General features: G+C 34.5%; 1 protein-coding gene and 1 long non-coding RNA gene across 14 annotated transcripts in view; both read right to left on the reverse strand.

Annotated features, from left to right (window-relative positions):
• Window positions 1-22,705, reverse strand: part of LOC148191406 (uncharacterized) — a 39,097-nt gene that overhangs the window by 9,915 nt on the left and 6,477 nt on the right. The window contains exons 1-11 of one of the 13 annotated variants that reach the window (XR_015782979.1): window positions 11,661-22,704; window positions 11,468-11,548; window positions 10,962-11,187; window positions 10,692-10,749; window positions 8,431-8,482; window positions 7,088-7,129; window positions 6,104-6,164; window positions 5,530-5,980; window positions 5,378-5,442; window positions 5,207-5,288; window positions 4,842-4,991 (exon numbers count right to left, since the gene is read on the reverse strand). The exons of 3 other annotated variants lie outside the window; for them this stretch is intronic. Coding sequence is in view for 6 of the 10 variants with exons in the window: in XM_088102016.1 (XP_087958142.1) it covers window positions 4,915-4,991; window positions 5,530-5,562; window positions 5,933-5,980; window positions 6,104-6,164; window positions 7,088-7,129; window positions 8,431-8,642 (473 nt within the window). In the remaining 4 variants the exon portion in view is untranslated. Of the gene's footprint in view, window positions 1-4,841; window positions 4,992-5,206; window positions 5,289-5,377; window positions 5,443-5,529; window positions 5,981-6,103; window positions 6,165-7,087; window positions 7,130-8,430; window positions 8,840-10,691; window positions 10,937-10,961; window positions 11,188-11,467; window positions 11,549-11,660; window position 22,705 lie in introns of those variants that run through there. 9 more of the 13 variants (XR_015782978.1, XR_015782980.1, XM_088102022.1 and 6 more) reach the window with 9 other exon arrangements.
• Window positions 8,954-9,868, reverse strand: LOC148191407 (uncharacterized). The gene is made up of 2 exons (XR_015782982.1): window positions 9,825-9,868; window positions 8,954-9,743 (listed from the first exon to the last, which is right to left on the reverse strand). It is a non-coding gene; the product is annotated as an uncharacterized LOC148191407 (long non-coding RNA).

Here is a 22,705-nt window from a genome sequence, read left to right on the forward strand (position 1 = left end):
CAAACTCTAAGATATACTAATAAGAATGAAGTAGAAACATGTAACAAATCTAATGTATATTCTTAGCAAAACCAAAACAATAGAATATTTATACCAACAAATTCTAATTCATCAAACTAGTCTAAAACTATGCTTATCTACTCGAAAGAACTAAAGATGCAAAATATGACTACTTCAACCTAAAAAAGACTTAAAACATTACAACAAAATAATGAAAAAAGTAAAAATATGACAAACTTTAAGCTATAAATAAAACAACAAAAGGGACAATATTTAAATCAATTCCTAATAGTTTATTAAGGTGTTAGAGTGAGCAACTTCATTAAATTTTATGTATTTTATCATATGAGAACTGATTAAAAAACAGCTATGAAATACTCGTTAAAATCACATCAAAAACTCAAAAACAACTCTTACAACAAAAAATAACTCAACTCTAAAAACAACAAATAACTCACCTCTAAAAACAACAAATAACTAAGAATCACACTATTGAATTTGAAACAGTATATTAAAACAGGTCAAAGACTCGTAACTACTCTTAAAACAACAAGAAAATCCTAATTAACATCTCTACAATTTTAGAACACAAAAATAAAATTTAAATCTACTTAAAACAATAAAAGAAATTAGCTACAAAAGTTTAAAACTAGAAATGAAAGTTCAAATCAAGACCAAACTATACAAACAAAAAAGAAGGGAATATGATATCCTCCTGTTATGATAAACATATTTGAAGAAGGGGGTGGGAAGTAAAAAATTAATGACAATGTACTTACAGCAATCACAAGAACCCGCACACAAACAACTGTCAAAGCATTATATATATTTATCCGCAATAGTAGCATTTTGATAAATAATAATATCAAAGAAAAAACAGAAAATACAATGACCACAGTAATCACACTAATGCTTAGCTCCTATCTAATTTGTCTTAGACTACTAATTAATTTCTTCTTAAACTAAAATTACCTTTAAAAACAAAATATATAACTCTATCACACACAAACAATTAAAGACAATTAAAAAACTAAACTCCTAATTTTGGACATCTAATGTGACAAAACTTAGAGTTTAATCTCTTTTAACCTAAATTACTCCTAAACAAGTGAAACAAAGATTCAAACAAGCTTAATTCCTATGGTGAGACTTGTAGCTGTGGCTAACAAGACACACTCACCGTCTAAAAAATGAAAACTCCAAACCAAGCAAGAAAAGTTGCCAAGGGTTGAAAGAACACCAAAGATTCTTTCAAAACACTTGGACTTTAATGGCCTTTTACACAGAAATCCAAAAAAAAAGTAAAACTAAGACAAATTACAAAATAGCAACTACAAAACAGAAACAAATTCACAACTATGCTGAATTTCCTCGAGCTGATTCCTTTTCACTTTTACGGCACTGTTTCAAAACTCCACAACGAGATGCTGCTGCTGTTTGTTTCACGGATTCAGCTCACGCTCGACACATTCTCTCTCGGCTTTACTGCACCAACACCACTCTCTTCTGGATAATCCACGCTTGAAAGTGCTTGGAAGCCACTCATCCAATGTCAAATCTGCACATTTCAACAAACATACCAACAGAGAAGTAGCACATAACAAGTAATAAGAATTGCAATGCATCAATCTGGAATTTGCAATGAGACAACACTTAAACCAGAATTTTCAATACAGCAGAACAAGATAATGGAATGAACACTATGGACAAGACTCCACAAAATGACTTAAACCAGCATTTATGATTAAGTGCACTAAAAGAAATTGAAATAAGAGCAGTGACTGCTCAAAAACTAGCAGAAACGAGTCAAATAATTCATTCACTCATGAAATCAATAATTGGAAACCACTCTTTCTCACAGTCTTCAAGTCTTTGCACTCAGTCACACAAACTCTCTCTCTTATGCCAAGGAAATTAGGCCAATTCAACCACATAAAATGGTGTTCTCTCTGCTGTTTAATGCACTCAGCTTAATGTTTTAAGAAAAATCCAGCCTTGGTAGCTCACAAGTTAGAGAATCTTTCAGATCACCACCACCTAAAATGCTACCATTCACACTAACTTCTTCCTTTCAGATTGTTCATAAACAGCACCACAATCCAAGGTAAAAACCAGCCACAAATATCCAGTGTAGGTCTCTAAACAATGCAAACAAGGACTCAGCTGAACAATTTCTTTTTTTTTTACACATTGAAGACAAAACCAGAAGTCCAAGAAATACAATCAAACAATTAAAGCTAATAATAAGGAAGGCACAACAAAAAGAACCTACCACAGCTCTAGAACAGATGAAGAAAACTAAAACGACCAGGCAATTGAATCAGATTGACAAATTTAGAGGTCCACATTATTTATACCAAACTGTTTGATAAAAATATGTTATAGAAAATTCTGGGCCTTCTATGGACGGGTTAACCTTTTCTTAAGGTATCAAAGCCTTGCAATGAACCTGATGTTTCGAGTTCAAACCTTGGGGGAACCTACTCCTACCATTGGGGGAGTCCCAAATTTTCCAAGCCGCAGGGTCCCGGCTTCTGATGTAGGGGCGTTTGTTATATGAAATTTGGCCTTGTATGGACAGGTTAACCTTTTCATAACAATATTGATATAGGAATTCAATAAGAAGCCACGTGGCTCCATATGGCAGCCAATAGCTTAATTACATTATGTTGCAATTCTATTAGAAGGTTGTAGAATTCAGAGGGAGGTGAGAACGATTCTTATACCAGCAAAAAAATCTTCTCAAAATTCTCTGGCATCATTTCGGATTCAGCTTTGAATCCCTAAGATTTGAGGTTCTTCGAATATTTCTATATTCCTAGAACTTCCGTTATCAGTAGTATCAACTTGGACCTTCTATCAACAATCACAACAAGAACAACAACAAAAAGAAAAAGAACAACAACATCAACAAAAAGAACAAAAGAAAAAAAACAACAAAAAGAACAACAACAACAAGAACAATACCAAGAACAACAACCACAACAACAACAAGAACAACAACAAGAACAATAACAACAAAAACAACAACAACAAGAACAAGAACCAAAACAAGAACAAGAATAACGACAACAACAATAACAAGGACAAGAACAACAATAAACAATAGCAACAATAGCAACAATAACAACAACAATAACAAGAAAAATACCAACAACAAGCAGAAAAGGAACAACAACAAGAAGAACAAAGCGAACTACAACATCAACAACAAGAACAATAAGAACAACAAGAACATCAACAACAACGACAACAATAACGAAAAGAACAACAACAATAACAAGAAGAACAACAACAAGAAGAAGAACAAGAACAAGAACATCAAAAACATCAACAACATCAACAAAAAGAACAAAAGGAACAAAGACAAGAACAACAAGAATAACAACAACAAAAAGAACAAGAACAAGAACAACATCAACAACAACAATAACAACAAGAACAAAAGAAAAAAAAACAACAAAAAGAACAACAAGAACAATACCAAGAAAAACAATAACAACAACTACAACAACAAGAAGAACAATTGGAACAACAACAACAAGCAGAACAACAATAACAAGAACAATTGGAACAACAATAACAAGAACAATTGGAACAACAACAACAAGAACAATTGGAACAACAACTAGAACAAAAGAAAAAAAACAACAAAAAAGAACAACAATAACAACAACAACAACAACAATACCATGATCAACGAGAACAACAACAACAACAATAAAAACAACAAAAAGAAGAACTGAAACAATATCAACAAGAAGTAGAAGAAGAACAACAACAACAACAAGAAAAATACCAATAATAAGAAGAAGAACAAAGAGAACAACAACATCAACAACAAAAACAAGAACAACAAACACAATAAGAAAAAGAAAAAGAACAACATCATCAACAAGAACAAGAACAAACAAGAAAGGAATCATAATGTAGCACTTGCCCTACTTTTATCTAGCAAAAAATTGACAACAATTTGGTTGCCAAAATTGAACTCTAGAAAGTGTCTAGAATTTCGAAATCAAACTACAACCACAACAAAAGTCTAAAATGTAAGTTCTTACGTTCAAATTAAAGATAATTGAATCAAGATTACACTACAAAAAAGATCCACTCAATTAGATAACAATAGAGAAAGTTATAGACCAACTAAGCAGCAAATGCCACATCTACCAACATTTAAAATCTAACTAGTCTCTTTGATTATGCCACACAATTGTTTGAAGAACACTAAGACGGGAAAAGGGATCTAAAAACAAAACCAAAGGCTAAAAAACTACAAAGGCTAAAAAACACACGTGTGAAAGCCTAAAATATGCTTAAAGTAACAAGAACGAACTAGAAACATGAAACTAATCTAATGTCTACTCTTATCACTACCAAAACAGTAGAATAAATATGCCAACAAAGTATAATTCATCTAACTAACTTAAAATTATGCTTATCTACTTAAACGAACTAAGGATGCAAAAAATAACAACAAATAAAATAACAACAATACCAACAATGAGAACAAGAACAACAACAATAACAAGAAAACTAATAAGAACAACAACTAAAACTACAAGAACAAGAACAACAACAACAAGGACAAGAACAAAAAGAAGAATAACAACAACAAAAACAACATGAAAGACGTTTTTAAGGGTTATAGATGGAATAATTTGAACTGCTCCTTGACCTGCTACAATCATTAGAGAGCCATTGGTTGTGGATATTTTCTTGTTGCTAGGGAAAGGGGTGTAAGAAGAGAAATTTTTAGGTACGGGTGTCATGTGGTCGGTAGCCCCAGAATCTAGTATCCAATATGGGGAAAGAGTGCATTGGAAGTTAGGTGTTCTGACCTCTTCGAGAAATAAACAACACAATCCAAAACAACCCTCCAAGATAAGGATTTAGAAGAGGAAATGTTCTGACCTCTTCGAGGCGACGAAATGCCCCAAAAATAACATAGAGAATATGGCATACCAGATCCGAGTATCCTCAAAGTATACCTGAAAAAGGAAAAGAAAATTTGGATAACTACATTACATATATTCAAATTTAAAACACTAACCAAGTCACATACTTGTAAACACATACCAGAATAATTGGAGACAAAAGTGCAACTACAACAACAAGATCTTTTAGAGTTGCAAATCACAAACCCTAGAAATTCATTTTGAAAAAATGTAATAATGCAAAAAACTAAAGACTTCCAGCTTACTACCATGGGGAAAGAATTCATGCCACTAAAAAGTTGAGCTTTTTACACTCATTAGAGCTTTTGTTGGTTCCACCAGAGGTTTTATCTATAGTAAAAATCAAAGATACACATCGTTTAAAAAAAGTAAAATTGATATATTTTGAAATAGCCAGACGAATGAAAATAAATCATCACCTGCATATAGCAACTGAAAGCTAGCTTTCTAACTACAAGGACAACCCAAAACATTGTCTACCTGACTATATAAACAATATACATTAAGATTAGATTCCTAGGAAAATAACACTATTCACAATTGAGAGGAACTTCTCAAACTAGATTCTTACTTGAAAAGGGAAAACGTGCCATAGTGCATTCCCCTATCAACAGAGAGACGTGGATGCCAAACACAAAGCATAAAAAACACCAATTTATTATCTCAAGAGCAAAAGAAAAAAACTATTTGTGTGTACAATCCAAATAATATACAAAGAAAACATTGCCATTGAGAAAGAGTCTTACCTCTGTATCTTTGGTGCTTACTATAAGAATTAGGAGCTTTGGTTTAAACCCAAAGGTCTTATCTATGAACTTGTTAGCTAATGTTGGGTTATGACCAAAGGGAGGGTTGAGACCAATGATATGGTACAGAAGAAAAAAACTAACTAGTGCATTCGTTTCGAGGATATCCATGCACAACTTAACCGAGCACACAATCACAATTCTAAAGCAAAGTATAATCAAAAGTACCTGAACTTTGACCAGTAAACTGGGTAGCTCTAACCAATTCCCCAATACCTTCAAGTGCATTCATTATATCCCCGAAGGAATTGAATCGACACAATATATTTTTAATTTCACTAAAATTTTCTAATAACAACTATGTAGAATATGATTTTAAATAATTCAAATTAACATTACCTGACACTTTCTCTGTAATTGGAGAAGATAATTATCCTGGAGCTTTGTTGATCGTTGATTTCTGCAACCACATCCAAACCAAAGAAGCCATCCATCAGCTTATCAGTATAATGATAGTTTATTAACTACATCCATGTGAATTCATTGTATGCATAATGCATCCATTAAAGAGTGTAATGGAAATTTGTTCGAAAAACAAAAAATGTCTGAAATTTTATACCAAATGTCTAAGATTGTCTTGAAAAATTAAAGAATTCAGAATAAAATTCAGTTTTATAACACAATAGCTATTATAGAAAAGGAAAAGAGGACATCCAAAAGCCAAAGAACATATCTTCTAACCTCCAAAAAATACTCAGTCTTAAGGCCCATGGCATAATCTAACTGCCCAAATCATAAAGGATAAATAGCATCCTAAACACACTGTTGGGATATCTTATAATATCAATATTTTAACTTTGAATATTTAGAGTATATTAAAGATTTTCTCTTAAAATTAATTTCATAATATTTGATGATTTGTTTCTTTATTTCATTAGCATTATAGCATGTAGATGGGAATACTTTATATTTTATAATCACATTATCATATCATTATACAACAGCATACACAAGTAAATATTATTTCAAGGCTCCATCCATATTCGATATTTGCATCATAGAAGCTCTTCTAAACACCCCTAGGTCAATCTAAAAGAAGCATACTGAACATCATTTTAAAACTCAAAACTAGTCTCTTCATTGGATTTTAAAGCATTCAAAAGTAAAAAAAGAAACTCACTGTAAATTTACATCAAATTCCCTACTTCTATTAGTTGGTGGCCCAGTTAATCTTGTGTAAGAACTTGGTTTTAATGGGTATAATGTGCTGTGAGAACTAAGACCAATGTCATTTACCTCAAGAATTCAAAACTTTCTTTACATAACAATACCGCAAGATAGTAGCAAATACCAACACCTTTTGAAAAACAGAATAATACTTACTGAGTTGTTCCAACAATACTTCTAGCATTTTGGACATAGATGCTACATGAGACAAAACGTTGCTGCATTAGTTGCCTTGCTTTCAGAATAACTTCACTTTTACTCATAAATTTTTCAAAATATCTGAAAGTAATCCCTATGGAATCATTTTTCAGAACTTTAAATATATGTAAAATATGTAATTCATAAATGTTGACAATAAAGGGATAAAATATTCCTAAAAGGCCTTTATATAAATTAAATATCAAAAGACACGCATAACATGGTTAGAGAAGTTTCTTATATATTCTTTTCTCAGCTATATCAATTAAGAGCGTAAAGTTAAATGACTTTTCATGACAAAGAACATTGGGCTTCCATTCAACTAAAGACAAATAAATATTAGTTACCAGTGATCTATTTTCTAAATCTAGTTCAATAATGCGTACATAAAAATATTACAAATAAGTGATTTAAATATGAAGAATTTACCACAAAAAGTGCATTACAGAGACAATCTAAATATTGCAAGAAATATTACCAGTGCATGACAGAAAATGTATAGTTACACTTATCATTCAGATGGAGCAAGAAAGCAAACAATTGAAGGACTAATCTAAGACAAACTTTTGGATGCCTAAAACTCCCTCCACGGGCAAGACTACTATTTGGAAAAACTCGTTTCACAAGCCAAAGCAAATGGAAGTTCTGATACAGCTAAAGCTCTATAATAGTGGGAAACTGCTTACTTTACGAAGTACCTAAAATTTCCTTCAAAGTAACCTTTACAGGTACCTCTTGCTCTTAAACTTGCTTTCGATTTAGGATATGATAGAGATTATGTTCTTATATTTCTTCGAGGGAGTTACCATTCTCAATTAATCATAAATTATGTTTTCTTTTGTTTTTTCAAAACTATAAGCTTAAGAGAACAGTTTATTACAATTTCCACTTTTCAACCCTCATAAAACTTTCCTTCTCTTGTTCCCTATTTTAGGTCTTTCCCTTCAATTATCACAATTCCATTTCTGTAAAAAGAAATTTGCAGTTAACAATAGAAGTACAATAAAACCTAAGAGTTAAAATGGGTAAAACTGATAGCGACTACTACGAGATAGTTCAAAATTCTAAAAAAAAATCTAGCTAGTGTTGTTTTAGAGCACACAAATAATACCCCAAACAATGTTGAAGATTAGAAATTTAAACAACAAATTCAAGTGAGAAGGAGAAAATGATCAAGAAGGAAGTATGGACAAGAATACAAATTGAAAAAACAAATTAGCATACAAAACTGGAGAATATTGCAAACCGGAATACAATATAAAGAAGATTCTTTAAGCACAATAATGAATAATGACAAATACCTTGTGGTGGCTGAAATGACTTCCTTAACAATGCATGTTACATGTTTTGGAACTGAAGCAAATAAACGTTTTTCATCATAAAAGTGTACCTTAACTTTCATTTCATCTGCCAACCCAGCAACAAAGTGATAATTCACTAGTAATAGAGAGCTAGATTGACTACAAGAGTAGAGAACAAACTTGTCGATAAATGCAGAGCCACTAATAGGCATTTAACATAATTGTATAGCAGAGGAACAAAAGGGAAAGGCATTGACTCAGGGCAAGAGGGTTAAGGTGTTGGACCTGGAAATGAAGGCCTGAGACAAAAGTTGTGTGAGAAAAGGAGCCAAATAGAAGAGAGTGGGGTGGAAATAAAAAGGGCAAGAGGTATGTGTTGATTATCTATACATTTTACATATAAATACAACAGTGAACAAGGAGTGAAACAAGAATAAAACTAACGACAGTGATTAGGATGCAATTGAAGTATTGGAACAAATTTTAAATGGCATGCATCATGGTCGCATTGAGATTTCAAACACTGTTGGAAGTCCCACATCGACTAGAGATAAGGCCAAATTATAATATATAAGTGAGGTGCAAACCTCACCCTACAAGCCGGTTTTGTGGGGTTGAGTTAGGCTTAAAAACTCACTTTCTAATATGGTATCAGAGCCATGGTTAGTGCCTATCCTAGCGAGTTCTAAGTGGACATTCTATTCTTCTATTCCACCCGCTATCGGGCCGTTATCGGACCACCCAATTTCTACTATCACGCACGAGATGTCTATACCTCGACGTGAAGGGGGTGTGTTGGAAGTCCCACATCGACTAGAGATAAGGCCAAATTATAATATATAAGTGAGGTGCAAACCTCACCCTACAAGCCGGTTTTGTGGGGTTGAGTTAGGCTTAAAAACTCACTTTCTAATATGGTATCAGAGCCATGGTTAGTGCCTATCCTAGCGAGTTCTAAGTGGACATTCTATTCTTCTATTCCACCCGCTATCGGGCCGTTATCGGACCACCCAATTTCTACTATCACGCACGAGATGTCTATACCTCGACGTGAAGGGGGTGTGTTGGAAGTCCCACATCGACTAGAGATAAGGCCAAATTATAATATATAAGTGAGGTGCAAACCTCACCCTACAAGCCGGTTTTGTGGGGTTGAGTTAGGCTTAAAAACTCACTTTCTAATATGGTATCAGAGCCATGGTTAGTGCCTATCCTAGCGAGTTCTAAGTGGACATTCTATTCTTCTATTCCACCCGCTATCGGGCCGTTATCGGACCACCCAATTTCTACTATCACGCACGAGATGTCTATACCTCGACGTGAAGGGGGTGTGTTGGAAGTCCCACATCGACTAGAGATAAGGCCAAATTATAATATATAAGTGAGGTGCAAACCTCACCCTACAAGCCGGTTTTGTGGGGTTGAGTTAGGCTTAAAAACTCACTTTCTAATATATTAGAAAGTGAGTTTTTAAGCCTAACTCAACCCCACAAAACCGGCTTGTAGGGTGAGGTTTGCACCTCACTTATATATTATAATTTGGCCTTATCTCTAGTCGATGTGGGACTTCCAACACACCCCCTTCACGTCGAGGTATAGACATCTCGTGCGTGATAGTAGAAATTGGGTGGTCCGATAACGGCCCGATAGCGGGTGGAATAGAAGAATAGAATGTCCACTTAGAACTCGCTAGGATAGGCACTAACCATGGCTCTGATACCATATTAGAAAGTGAGTTTTTAAGCCTAACTCAACCCCACAAAACCGGCTTGTAGGGTGAGGTTTGCACCTCACTTATATATTATAATTTGGCCTTATCTCTAGTCGATGTGGGACTTCCAACAAACACCATAACAGAGATACTTAGTTGTTACTAAACTATATAAAGAGCATGCAGAACACTAACATCAATCTAATTGCCCTGAATATCTACAACTACTACATCTATAGGACTCTAACATATCTACTAGATACTAACAATAGTGAAATCTATTAATGAGGCAATTACTTCTTATCCATGTAAATGAAAGCATTTATTAGCTTACTAATATAAGCCACATTCATAGGTGAAAAAATTATTATTTGAATTATGTGTACTGACATGAATTATAACCCCTCAAACTATTTAATTCTACTTGGGGCTTTTTGGAATAAAATTTAAACTTGTTGTAATTGGACGAAAAACAAGGATAGGATAGCAATTTGAGCATAGGAAGCACACTATATATAACCACACTAAAGATAGAAAAATAGTAGCATACCTGTCACAAAACTTCTCACCAGCATCTGAAGCATATAGAAGGGTTCCATTGGCTTCTTCTATTAGTTTTGAATATGAAAGGAAAAAAATATATAAAATGTTGTTTTCATTGTATTCTGTATGAAACATCACACCTTTTAGTTAATAAAAGTGTAAATATAAACATAAAATGCATAAAGAAAATGCTTTTTCGATAAGGATAGGATAGCAATTTGAGCATAGGAAGTACACTATTATTAACCACACTAAGATAGAAAAGACAGTAGCATACCTGTCGCAAAACTTCTCACCAGCATCTGAAGCATATAGAAGGGTTTCATTGGCTTTATCCATAATCATATAAAGCTCCTTTCCTCTTGTGAACCAAGAAATAACCCATGCATTATTTATGTTCAAAAGCACATCTTTAAATCCTTTTCAAAATTAAAGCCATCCAGTTCCATTCTCTTTTCGAACTCCACCTCTTGCCTAAGCTTATGCATGGCAAGCCAGGACTTCTGCACCAACAAAAAAAAGGAACTAAATTATACAGGATTATCAAACTTGAAAGACAATCCAGAACAACCGGGGTAGAGGTTGAAAATTAGGACATATTAACCTACAACATAAACAAAAATTACATGCTAAGGAAAGTAAGTTAGAAGAAATAGAAGTTACATTACGGAGATTAAGTAAACAAGTTACCAAGCTCTGCAAATGATAACATTAAAATGATTCAAGTAAACAAGTTACATTGTCGACCCAAGAACACTTCCCTCCGGGACTTTAGAGACTTACCGCATGATTCAAGGTGTCTACTTTGATATTTTCTGGAAGTGATTCCAGAAAAGGCCTGGCTCCTCTTTGGACAATAACTTGCTGTTAATGAAAAAAAAGACTAAGCATAAAGATTGGTATGGTCAGATTGAAGAAAAACAACAGTAAGAATCGACATGGAATTGGAATCGAGATAGAAGGAACAAGAAGGTACCCAGCTTCGAGAAGAATGAAAGAACCAAACCACTTGGCATAAAGAGCAGCTTGAACATTTTTTGGGGTTTGAACATCAAACTCCAAAGAATCAATGATGCAATGCAAAAAGAATCAACTCAATTAGATAACTATAGAGAAAGTTATAGACTAACCAAGCAACAAAGGTCAAATCTGTCCGCATTTAAAAGCTAACTATCCTCTATGACTAAGCCGAATAAAATAACAAACAAAGCTAGAAATGACATCACTACAACACTAAACGAAAATTGAAATGAAACTTCTTATACAAGGTCTAAAAGGTAAAAGAAATTGCAGGAAAATTGAATGCAATTCAAAACATCAACTAATCTAAAATTTAACTATGCAAATCAAGAATTATCCTACTAACTAGTGGCTAAAAACTAAAATTGTTATAAACCGAAAAAGTAAAATGCAATGCAACACTTAAAACAATTTTCTATGGTAAAAGAGAGCCAAAAATAAAACCAAAAGCTACAAATGTACAAAATCTCAAAAGCTAACAAGTGAAAGCCTAAACATGTGCTAAATCTAATAAGAATGAATTAGAAACATGCAACAAATCTAATACTCTTAACATAACCAAAACAGTAAAATAACTATAGCAAAATATTTCTAATTCATCAAACTTGCCTAAAACTATGCTTATTTACTCAAAAGAACTAAGTATTAAAAATATGACTACATCAACCTGGGAAAAGACTTAAAACAGCACAACAAAATACTGGAGAAAGTAAAAACACGACAAACTTGTTGGTCCCTGAGTACAATATATTAATTGAGGCAAGACACAAGATATTAAGATAGATAATTTTTTTAACTTTACTTTTTCTTTATAGAATATTTCCTCTTAGGTTTCTGACCTAGAAGACACTTACCTGCCAACTAAGCATGGATCTTCCACTCAAATGCTTTGCACTTGCCACAATTGGTCTCAAAGGAGTGTCTCTTTCCCCAGTAACAAATAGTCTCAAAGGGGTGTCAATTTTCTAAAACAAAATTCTAACTTGTTTTTTATTTTTTATTTAATTGACAGACAATTCTCCAGTAACCTAATGCTTTGCACTTGGTCTCAAAGGAGTGTCTCTTTCCCAGTAACATATAGTCTCAAAGGGGTGTCAATTTACTAAAACAAAATTCTACTTTTTTCTTTATTTAATTGACCGACAATTCTCCAGTAACCTGATGCTTTGAACTTGGTCTCAAAGGAGTGTCTCTTTCCCAGTAACATATAGTCTCAAAGGGTGTCAAGTTTTTTTCTTTTTTTCGCAATTGACGGACAATTCTCCAGTAACCAAATGCAGTGAGTGTCACCATAGAAACCTAAAAGAAAATATTCCATCTTTTTTCATTTCTTTTGTTTTTTTTTTTTTTGTGTATCACATATTTAGGAGGCACTACTAAACCCACACTTATCCTAAAACTTCTTCCCAAAACGATTTTAAAGCTCCTTTAATCTCTATGGTTATGGTATATCATGGTTTTTTGGTTAAAGGCTTCTAATGAGTTATATAATCAAAGAAAACGGTCAAAATTTAGATTAAGGCAATTTTCCCATAAGCTTAAAGAAAGAAGGCCTGAATCATTTCAATATTGCATGAGACAAAAGGCATCAAAAAGAGTCAAAGCAAAACCTAGAGTAACTAGCATGATAAGTGTAATCACAAGAAAGAAATTGCATAGAGAAAATGATTCATCCACAAAATAAGGCCTCAAAACTCACAGTTAAATGTTCTATCACAAATGTTTCAAAACTTTAATTTCTCACAAGTCATCTCACCAAACAAAACATGCACAAATGAGTCATACAAGTTTATAAAACCAACGCACCAAGAGTAATGTAACGTTCACAATTCATACACCTACAATCAAAGAAAACAGTCAAAGTTTTCTGCTGAGAATCATTAGGATTCCCCATAAGGGAAAACAACAAAAACAAAGTTAAAGAAATACAAAACACAGAAATCACATTATTAAGCTCTCAAAACATATTTCAAAAGTTTATTAAGCATAATGGACAACCTATAAGAAAAGGAAACACCCAAACTCCATGACAACATAATGTCTGTCAACCTCAATAAGTTTGGTTCTATCATGCTGCACTAGATTATGAGCTATGCTAATAGCATATTTGTTATCACAATAAAGTCTCATTGGTTCATTCAATTTTATTCCTAAGTTTTCCAAGATGATCTTCAGCCAAAATAGTTCACATATCCCTTGTGCCATTGCCCTAAATTCTGCTTCGGCATTGGACCTGGGATTCCTTTCAAATAGTGAACAATTCTTAGTGCAGCTTGTAAGTGAACCTCCTTCGGTTAGTGCATGAATTGGCTAACTAGACTCATGGTAAATGCAACATCAAGTCTAGTGTGAGCTAAATAAATCACTCTACCAATTAGCTTTTGATACATTTCCTTGTCAATCGCAATATCTTCTTCTGCATTTCCTAATTTCATGCTAGGATCCATTGGTGTACTTGCAGGCTTGCATGCTGTCTTACCATTTTCTTTCCACAAATCAGTAATGTATTTTTGTTGAGATATGAATATTCCGTTTTTAGAATGAGTCACTTCAATTCCCAAAACATACTTCAATTTTCACAAGGTTTTAATTTCAAATTCATTGGCTAGATGTTGGCCTAAAAACTTTTGCTCCTCGTCATCATCACCGGTCACTATAATATCATCCACATAATCCAGTATCACTGTTACTCCCCTTGACTTAGAGTGTTTAATAAACAAAGTGTGGTCCCCTTGCCTTTGTTTAAAGCCCATACCTATCATAACTTTAGTAAACGTCCCAAACCATGGTCGTGGTGATTGTTTCAACCCATACGAAGCCTTTTTTTGCTTGCAAAGAGTGTTGGTAGTTGTTTTTCCCTTATATCCAGGGGACAATTCCATGTAAATCTCCTCTCCAATTTCTCCATGAAGGAAGGCAAATTTAACATCAAATAGTTGCAACTTCCAACCATAATTAGCCGCTAATATCACCCTAACGCTATTCATTTTTGCAACTAGAGCAAAGCTTTCCATGTAATCCACTCCATAGGTTTGAGTGAATCCTTTAGCTACTAACCTTGCTTTGTACCTCTCAATGGACCCATCAACTTTGTATTCTATGGTATATACCTAGTTGCACCCTACTGGTTTTTTTCCATTTAGGAGAGCAACCAAATCCCAGGTACTATTCTTTTCTAATGCTTCCATTTCCAAAACCATGGCTTGCTTCCATTTTTATCACTCAATGGCTCAGATAAAGAGGTATGTGTGATTGCGGTGTTTAGGCTTGTGAGGAAGGCTTTATGGGTAGGTGAGAAGTAATTAAAGGATAAGTAATTGGCTAGAGGGTATAGCGTCTTGGTGGTACATTCCCTAGTCTCTTTCCTAAGGGCAATTGGAATATCTAAGTCCTCATAAAGTGGTGCTGAATTGGATTTAGGTGCCTGCAAATTCCGAAAATCAGAGGTTGATTCAATAGTGATTAAAGGATTAGGGTTAGTTACCTCATGTAATGCTGGGTTGGATTGTGGACATGGACAAATTCTGGAATAGCCTTTGTCTTCCTTGTATAAACCAGTTTTTTCCCAAATTTTACATCAGCTCCATCTTGAGTGGATTCCTTCTCAGCTGTAACACTTTTAGTCCCTATTTCTGGTCCTTATCTTAAGTCAGGGAGCATAGGAAGATCATCTTCATTTCTTGCAGTCTCCCCCTAAAGATGATCTTGGTGGAAGTAACTTTGGTGTTCAAAAAAGGTGACATTTTAAGATGGTGGGTGATAGCATTTATATCCTTTGTGTTGATGAGCATCCTACGAAATCACCACTATGCACATGGACAAAAGAAACACACCCAAATGTACTTGGAATAAGGTGGTTGGATGTGGACACATTAGGATAAAAAGAGGACAGAACCTCCATAGGTTTTTTGGAAGCTAGTATACTAAAAGGTAGTCTTAATTGGATAAAACATTTTAGGAACCTTATGTTGAAAAAAAGGGCTCGCATTTGGTCTAGGTGTCCAGTTTTCCTCTCTAGCATTCCCATTTTGTTGAGGTGTTTTAACACAAAATGACTCATGAACGATGTCTTCCTTTTGAAAAAAGGAAATAAGCCCATGAATAAAGTAATCTTTGGCATTATCAAATCTAATCCTTGTAATGCTAACTCTAAATTGATTTTTTACAGTGGAGAAAAAACGTTGAACCACATAGCTGACTTCGGATTTTTGTTTCAGTAAGAAAACCCATGTGACACGAGTACGATCATCTATAAAGGTAAGAAACCAACAGCCACCAGAAGAAACATTTGGGACAGTTGTGGGACCCCACATATCAGTATGAATTAAATAAAAGGGAAAAGTGTTCTTATTATTACTAACTGGAAAAGCAACACGTTTGTGCTTAGCAAGTTCACACACATCACAATTGAGACTTGCCACATCTAATTTGCTAAATAGGGAAGGGAATAACAATTTTATAACCCTAAAGGAAGGATGTCCAAGGCAACAGTGATGTAGGAAGACATTTTCCCTATTGGTCTTTATTGAATCAGAGAAAAAAGAGGTGTTATTTTCAGGGTCTAGTGGCAGATTCGAATGGTCCAAGTAATACATGCCATTCCATTCTCAAGCATGTCCAATCGCCCTCCCGGAGTACTTGTTCTGTAAAATACATTGTCATAAAATATAGCATTACATGATATATCTTCTATGAGTTTTTTTAGGGAAACTAATTAGGAATATGAAGGACGTTTTTAAGGGTTATAGATGGACTGATTTGAACTGCTCCTTGACCTGCTACAATCATTAGAGAGCCATTGGTTGTGGGTATTTTCTTAGTTGCTCGGGCAAGGGGTGTAAGAAGAGAAATTTTTAGGTAGGGGTGTCATGTGATCGGTAGCCCCAGAATCTAGTATCCAATATCGGTTAGGGTTTTTATCTGAGGCATTAAATCCAAAGGAAAGAACTCACTGTCCGTATCTGAATGTGCCAGAGCACAACTACCGGGTGACTTATCCAACTTGTTGAGGAATGATCTCATCTGCTCTACCTCATCTAGGTTAAGTGGAAGCACTCCTCCTATGTTTTCTTTATTGGTTGCAGCACCTCTATGTGTGCTTGTCCGCCCTTTCTAGTGTTGTCTCCCTTTGTTCCCCACTCCTTGTCACGGTGTTGGGATCCCCAATCTCTACTAGGTGGCTTTCCATGCAGCATTTATCACGAGTGTGAACAGGTTTGTTACAGAAGGTACACCATACTCCTTCACCTTTCTTCTCCATATTAGCTATGCCCCCCTTTTTCAGGTCAACCATCATGGTCGATCCAGCAGCTACCATGGCTGAATTTTCCATGGTTGGAGTTTCTAGCATTATTCCCCTTCTACTTTCTTCACTTTTGACCATAGCTGCTACTTCATTAATACTTGGAATTTTTTCTTTTCCAAGGATCTCGACTCTCAATTGATCAAAATCAGAGTTTAGCCCCACCAAGAAATCATAGACTCTATCTTGCTCAATATACTTTCTGAGCATTACAGAATCATTTGAGCACTTGGCTTTGATGACCCTTTAATTCCATCCATAGGGATTTGAGTTTATTGCCATACTATGTAACAGTCTTGTTGCCCTGTTTTGTAACAATAGTTTTCACCTTCACATCTTATATTTGAGCAACATCTTTAGCTTTGGAGTATGTCTGCTCCATGGCATTCTAAATTTCCATGGTAGATATAAGAAACATGACAGTCTCAGTGATTTTTTGGGATCATGGAATTCCATAGTCATGCCATGATCATAGAATCCTCTTCATCCCATTTTGTACATCTGGGATCTTCTTCTTAAGGAGCATCTTCAGTCAAGTGGTTAGCTTTCCGTTTTCCTTTCAAAGTTCTGCAAACAAGCTGGGCCCATTTCAAATAATTCTTCCCATTCAATCGGTAGGTGGTATTGAGGTTATGCAATTGTTCCTGATTGCTCTGTGACCCAATACTCACCACTTCAGCAAGTTGGTCTGCCATGTCCACAGCAGCAATGAAGGCTGCACTGCAAAAACACAATAGCAATGAAGGTTGCATTGCAAAAACTACAGTAGCAATGAAGGCTGAAGTATAGGCTTTTGTCTGTGACAACACTGAAGGTTGTCGTCTAGGGTTTTGGTGTGCGCAGTCAGAGGTAGCTCCAGGAATTTGAGAGCTCTGATATATATTTATTATGCTGAGAATACTATCCATATATACAAGTCTAGGAAGCTATTTTAGGAAGCATAATAATAACTCCTAGACAACCAGATCCCTTTGATTCAAGGATATCCCCATTATTCATAATGATTCTAACATAAATAAAACAGATTCTAACACTACATATGTAACTTGAAAGAAAAATAACCCGGTGAAAATTTCGTGTACTTATTCAAATAGTTGGCAACATCCAATAGTCACACACCAAAAAAAACAATAATAATTGTCAAACATTTATGGACACATAAAATTTATGCTTGAAGAATTGCAAACAATTGAGGAAAGAGTGCATTGGAAGTTAGGTGTTCTGACCTCTTCGAGAAATAAACAACACAATCCAAAATAATCCTCCAAGAAAAGGATTTAGGAGAGGACAATGTTCTGACCTCTTTGAGGCGACGAAATGCCCCAAAAATAACATAGAGAATATGGCATACCAGATCCGAGTATCCTCAAAGTATACCTGAAAAAGAAAAAGAAAAGTTGGATAACTGCATTACATTTATTCAAATTTTAAACACTAACCAAGTCACATACTTGTAAACACATACCAGACTAATTGGAGACAAAAGTGCAACTACAACAAGATCTTTTAGAGTTGCAAAGCACAAAACATAGAAATTCATTTTGAAAAAATGTAATAATGCAAAAAGCTGAAGACTTCCAGCTTACTGCCATGGGGAAAGAATTCATGCCACTAAAAAGTTGAGCTTTTTACACTCATTAGAGCATTTGTTGGTTCCACCAGAGGTTTTATCTATAGTAAAAATCAAAGATACACAAAGTTTAAAAAAAGTAAAATTGATATATTTTGAAATAGCCAGACGAATTCAGCTCACGCTCAGACACATTCTCTCTCGGCTTTACTGCACCAACACCACTCTCTTCTGGATAATCCACGCTTGAAAGTGCTTGGAAGCCACTCATCCAATGTCAAATCTGCACATTTCAATAAACATACCAACAGAGAAGTAGCACATAACAAGTGATAAGAATTGCAATGCATCAATCTGGAATTTGCAATGAGACAACACTTAAACCAGAATTTTCAATACAGCAGAACAAGATAATGGAATGAACACTAAGGACAAGACTCCACAAAATGACTTAAACCAGCATTTATGACTAAGTGCACTAAAAGAAATTGAAATAAGAGCAGTGACTGCTCAAAAACTAGCAGAAACGAGTCAAATAATTCATTCACTCATGAAATCAATAATTGGAAACCACTCTTTCTCACAGTCTTCAAGTCTTTGCACTCAGTCACACAAACTCTCTCTCTTATGCCAAGGAAATTAGGCCAATTCAACCACATAAAATGGTGTTCTCTCTGCTGTTTAATGCACTCAGCTTAATGTTTTAAGAAAAATCCAGCCTTGGTAGCTCACAAGTTAGAGAATCTTTCAGATCACCACCACCTAAAATGCTACCATTCACACTAACTTCTTCCTTTCAGATTGTTCATAAACAGAACCACAATCCAAGGTAAAAACCAGCCACAAATATCCAGTGTAGGTCTCTAAACAATGCAAACAAGGACTCAGCTGAACAATTTCTTTTTTTTTTTTTTACACATTGAAGACAAAACCAGAAGTCCAAGAAATACAATCAAACAATTAAAGCTAATTATAAGGAAGGCACAGCAACATGAACAACATCAACAACAAAAACACCAGCAACATGAAGAACAACAATAACAAAAACAACAAACACAATAAGAAAAAGAAAAAGAACAACAACAACATCAACAAGAACAAGAACAAACAAGAACAAGAACAAACAAGAACAAGAACAAGAACAAGAACAAGAGAAAAAAGAACATAAAAAACAACAACAACATCAACAAAATGAACATCAAGAACAAAAACAAGAACAACATAAAAAAGAAGAAGAACAACAACAACAACATCATCATCAACAACAACAACAACAAGAACAAAAGAAATAAAAAACAACAAGAACAAGACCAAGAACAACAAGAGCAACAACTACAACAAGAACAAGAACAACAACAAATAAAAACAACAAAAACAATTGGAACAACAACAAGAAGAAGAACAAGGACAACAACAATAACAACAACAAAAAAGAACAACAACAACAACAACAATGATAGCAACAACAACTATAACAAAAAGAACAACTAAAACAATACCAACAAGAAGAAGAATAAGAACAACAACAACATCAATAATAACAACTACAATAAGAACAATAAGAACAAAAGGAACAACAACATCATCAACAACAAAAACAACAACAACAAAAATAACAATAATAGCAACAAAAACAATAAAAAAACAAAAAAAACTACAAGAACAAGAAAAAAAATAAGAAAAAGAAGAACAACAACAATAGGAACAAGAACAAAATAATGGGAAACGTAAAAAAAAGACATACTTTAAGCTTTTCTCAAAAACAACAAAAGGGATACTATAGAAAGGAATCATAATGTAGCACTTGCCCTACTTTTATCTAGCAAAAAATTAACAACAATTTGGTTGCCAAAATTGAACTCTAGAAAGTGTCTAGAATTTCGAAATCAAACTACAAACACAACAGAAGTCTAAAATGTAAGTTCTTACGTTCAAATTAAAGATAATTGAATCAAGATTACACTACAAAAAAGATCCACTCAATTAGATAACTGTAGAGAAAGTTATAGACCAACTAAGCAGCAAATGCCACATCTACGAACATTTAAAATCTAACTAGTCTCTTTGATTATGCCACACAATTGTTTGAAGAACATTAAGACAGGAAAAGGGAGCTAAAAATAAAACCAAAGGCTAAAAAACTACAAAGGCTAAAAAACACACGTGTAAAAGCCTAAAATATGCTTAAAGTAACAAGAACGAACTAGAAACATGAAACTAATCTAATGTCTACTCTTATCACTACCAAAACAGTAGAATAAATATGCCAACAAAGTATAATTCATCAAACTAACTTAAAATTATGCTTATCTACTTAAACGAACTAAGGATGCAAAATATAACAACAACAAATAAAATAACAACAACAATAACAACAACGAGAACAAAAACAACAACAATAACAAGAAAACTAATAAGAACAACAACTAAAACTACAAGAAATAGAACAAGAAAAACAACAACAAGAAAAAGAACAAAAAAAAGAATAACAACAACAAAAACAACATGAAGGATGTTTTTAAGGGTTATAGATGGACTAATTTGAACTGCTCCTTGACCTGCTACAATCATTAGAGAGCCATTGGTTGTGGATATTTTCTTGTTGCTAGGGAAAGGGGTGTAAGAAGAGAAATTTTTAGGTACGGGTGTCATGTGGTCGGTAGCCCCAGAATCTAGTATCCAATATGGGTTAGGGTTTTTATCTGAGGCATTAAGTCCAAAAGGAAACAACTCACCGTACGTATCTGAATGTGTCAGAGCACAACTACCTCGTGACTTATCCAACTTGTTGAGGAATGATCTCATCTGCTCTACCTCATCTAGGTTAAGTGGAAGCACTCCTCCTATGTTTTCTTTATTGGTTGCAACACCTCTATGTGGGCTTGTCCGCCCTTTCTAGTGTTGTCTCCCTTTGTTCCCCACTCCTTGTCACGGTGTTGGGATCCCCAATCTCTACTAGGTGGCTTTCCATGCAGCATTTATCACGAGTGTGAAGAGGTTTGTTACCAAAGGTACACCATACTCCTTCACCTTTCTTCTCCATATTAGCTATGCCCCCCTTTTTCAGGTCAACCATCATGGTCGATCCAGCAGTTACCATGGCTGAATTTTCCATGGTTGGAGTTTCTAGCATTATTCCCATGGTTGATGACCCTTTAATTCCATCCATAGGGATTTGAGTTGATTGGCATACTATGTAATAGTCTTGTTGCCCTGTTTTGCAGCAATAGTTTTCACCTTCACATCTTATATTTGAGCAGCATCTTTAGCTTTGGAGTATGTTTGCTCCATGGCATTCTAAATTTCCTTGGTAGATATAAGAAACATGCAAGTCTCAGTGATTTTTTGGGATCATGGAATTCCATAGCCATGCCATGATCATAGAATCCTCTTCATCCCGTTTTGTACATCTGGGATCTTCTTCTTGAGGAGCATCTTCAGTCAAGTGGTTAGCTTTCTGTTTTCCTTTCAAAGTTCTGCAAACAAACTAGGTCCATTTGAAATAATTCTTCCCATTCAATCGGTAGGTAGTATTGAGGTTATGCAATTGTTTCTGATTGCTCTGTGACCCAATATTCACCACTTCAGCAAGTTGGTTTGCCATGTCCACAACAGCAATGAAGGTTGCATTGCAAAAACACAATAGCAATGAAGGTTGCACTGCAAAAACTACAGTAGCAATGAAGCCTGAAGTATAGGTTTTTGTCTGCGACAACACTGAAGGTTGTCGTCTAGGGTTTTGGTGTGCGCAGTCAGAGGTAGCTCCAGGAATTTGAGAGCTCTGATATATATTTATTATGCTGAGAATACAATCCATATATACAAGTCTAGGAAGCTATTTTAGGAAGCATAATAATAACTCCTAGACAACCAGATCCCTTTGATTCAAGGATATCCCCATTATTCACAATGATTCTAACATAAATAAAACAGATTCTAACACTACATATGTAACTTGAAAGAAAAATAAACCGGTGAAAATATGGTGCACTTATTCAAATAGTTGGCAACATCCAATAGTCACACACCAAAAAAACAATAATAATTGTCAAACATTTATGGACACATAAAATTTATGCTTGAAGAATTGCAAACAATTGGGGAAAGAGTGCATTGGAAGTTAGGTGTT

The sequence above is a fragment of the Vigna umbellata genome, chromosome 11 (assembly GCF_029865625.1).
Source record: "Vigna umbellata cultivar VRB3 chromosome 11, Vumbellata_1.0, whole genome shotgun sequence".
Lineage (NCBI taxonomy): Eukaryota > Viridiplantae > Streptophyta > Magnoliopsida > Fabales > Fabaceae > Vigna > Vigna umbellata.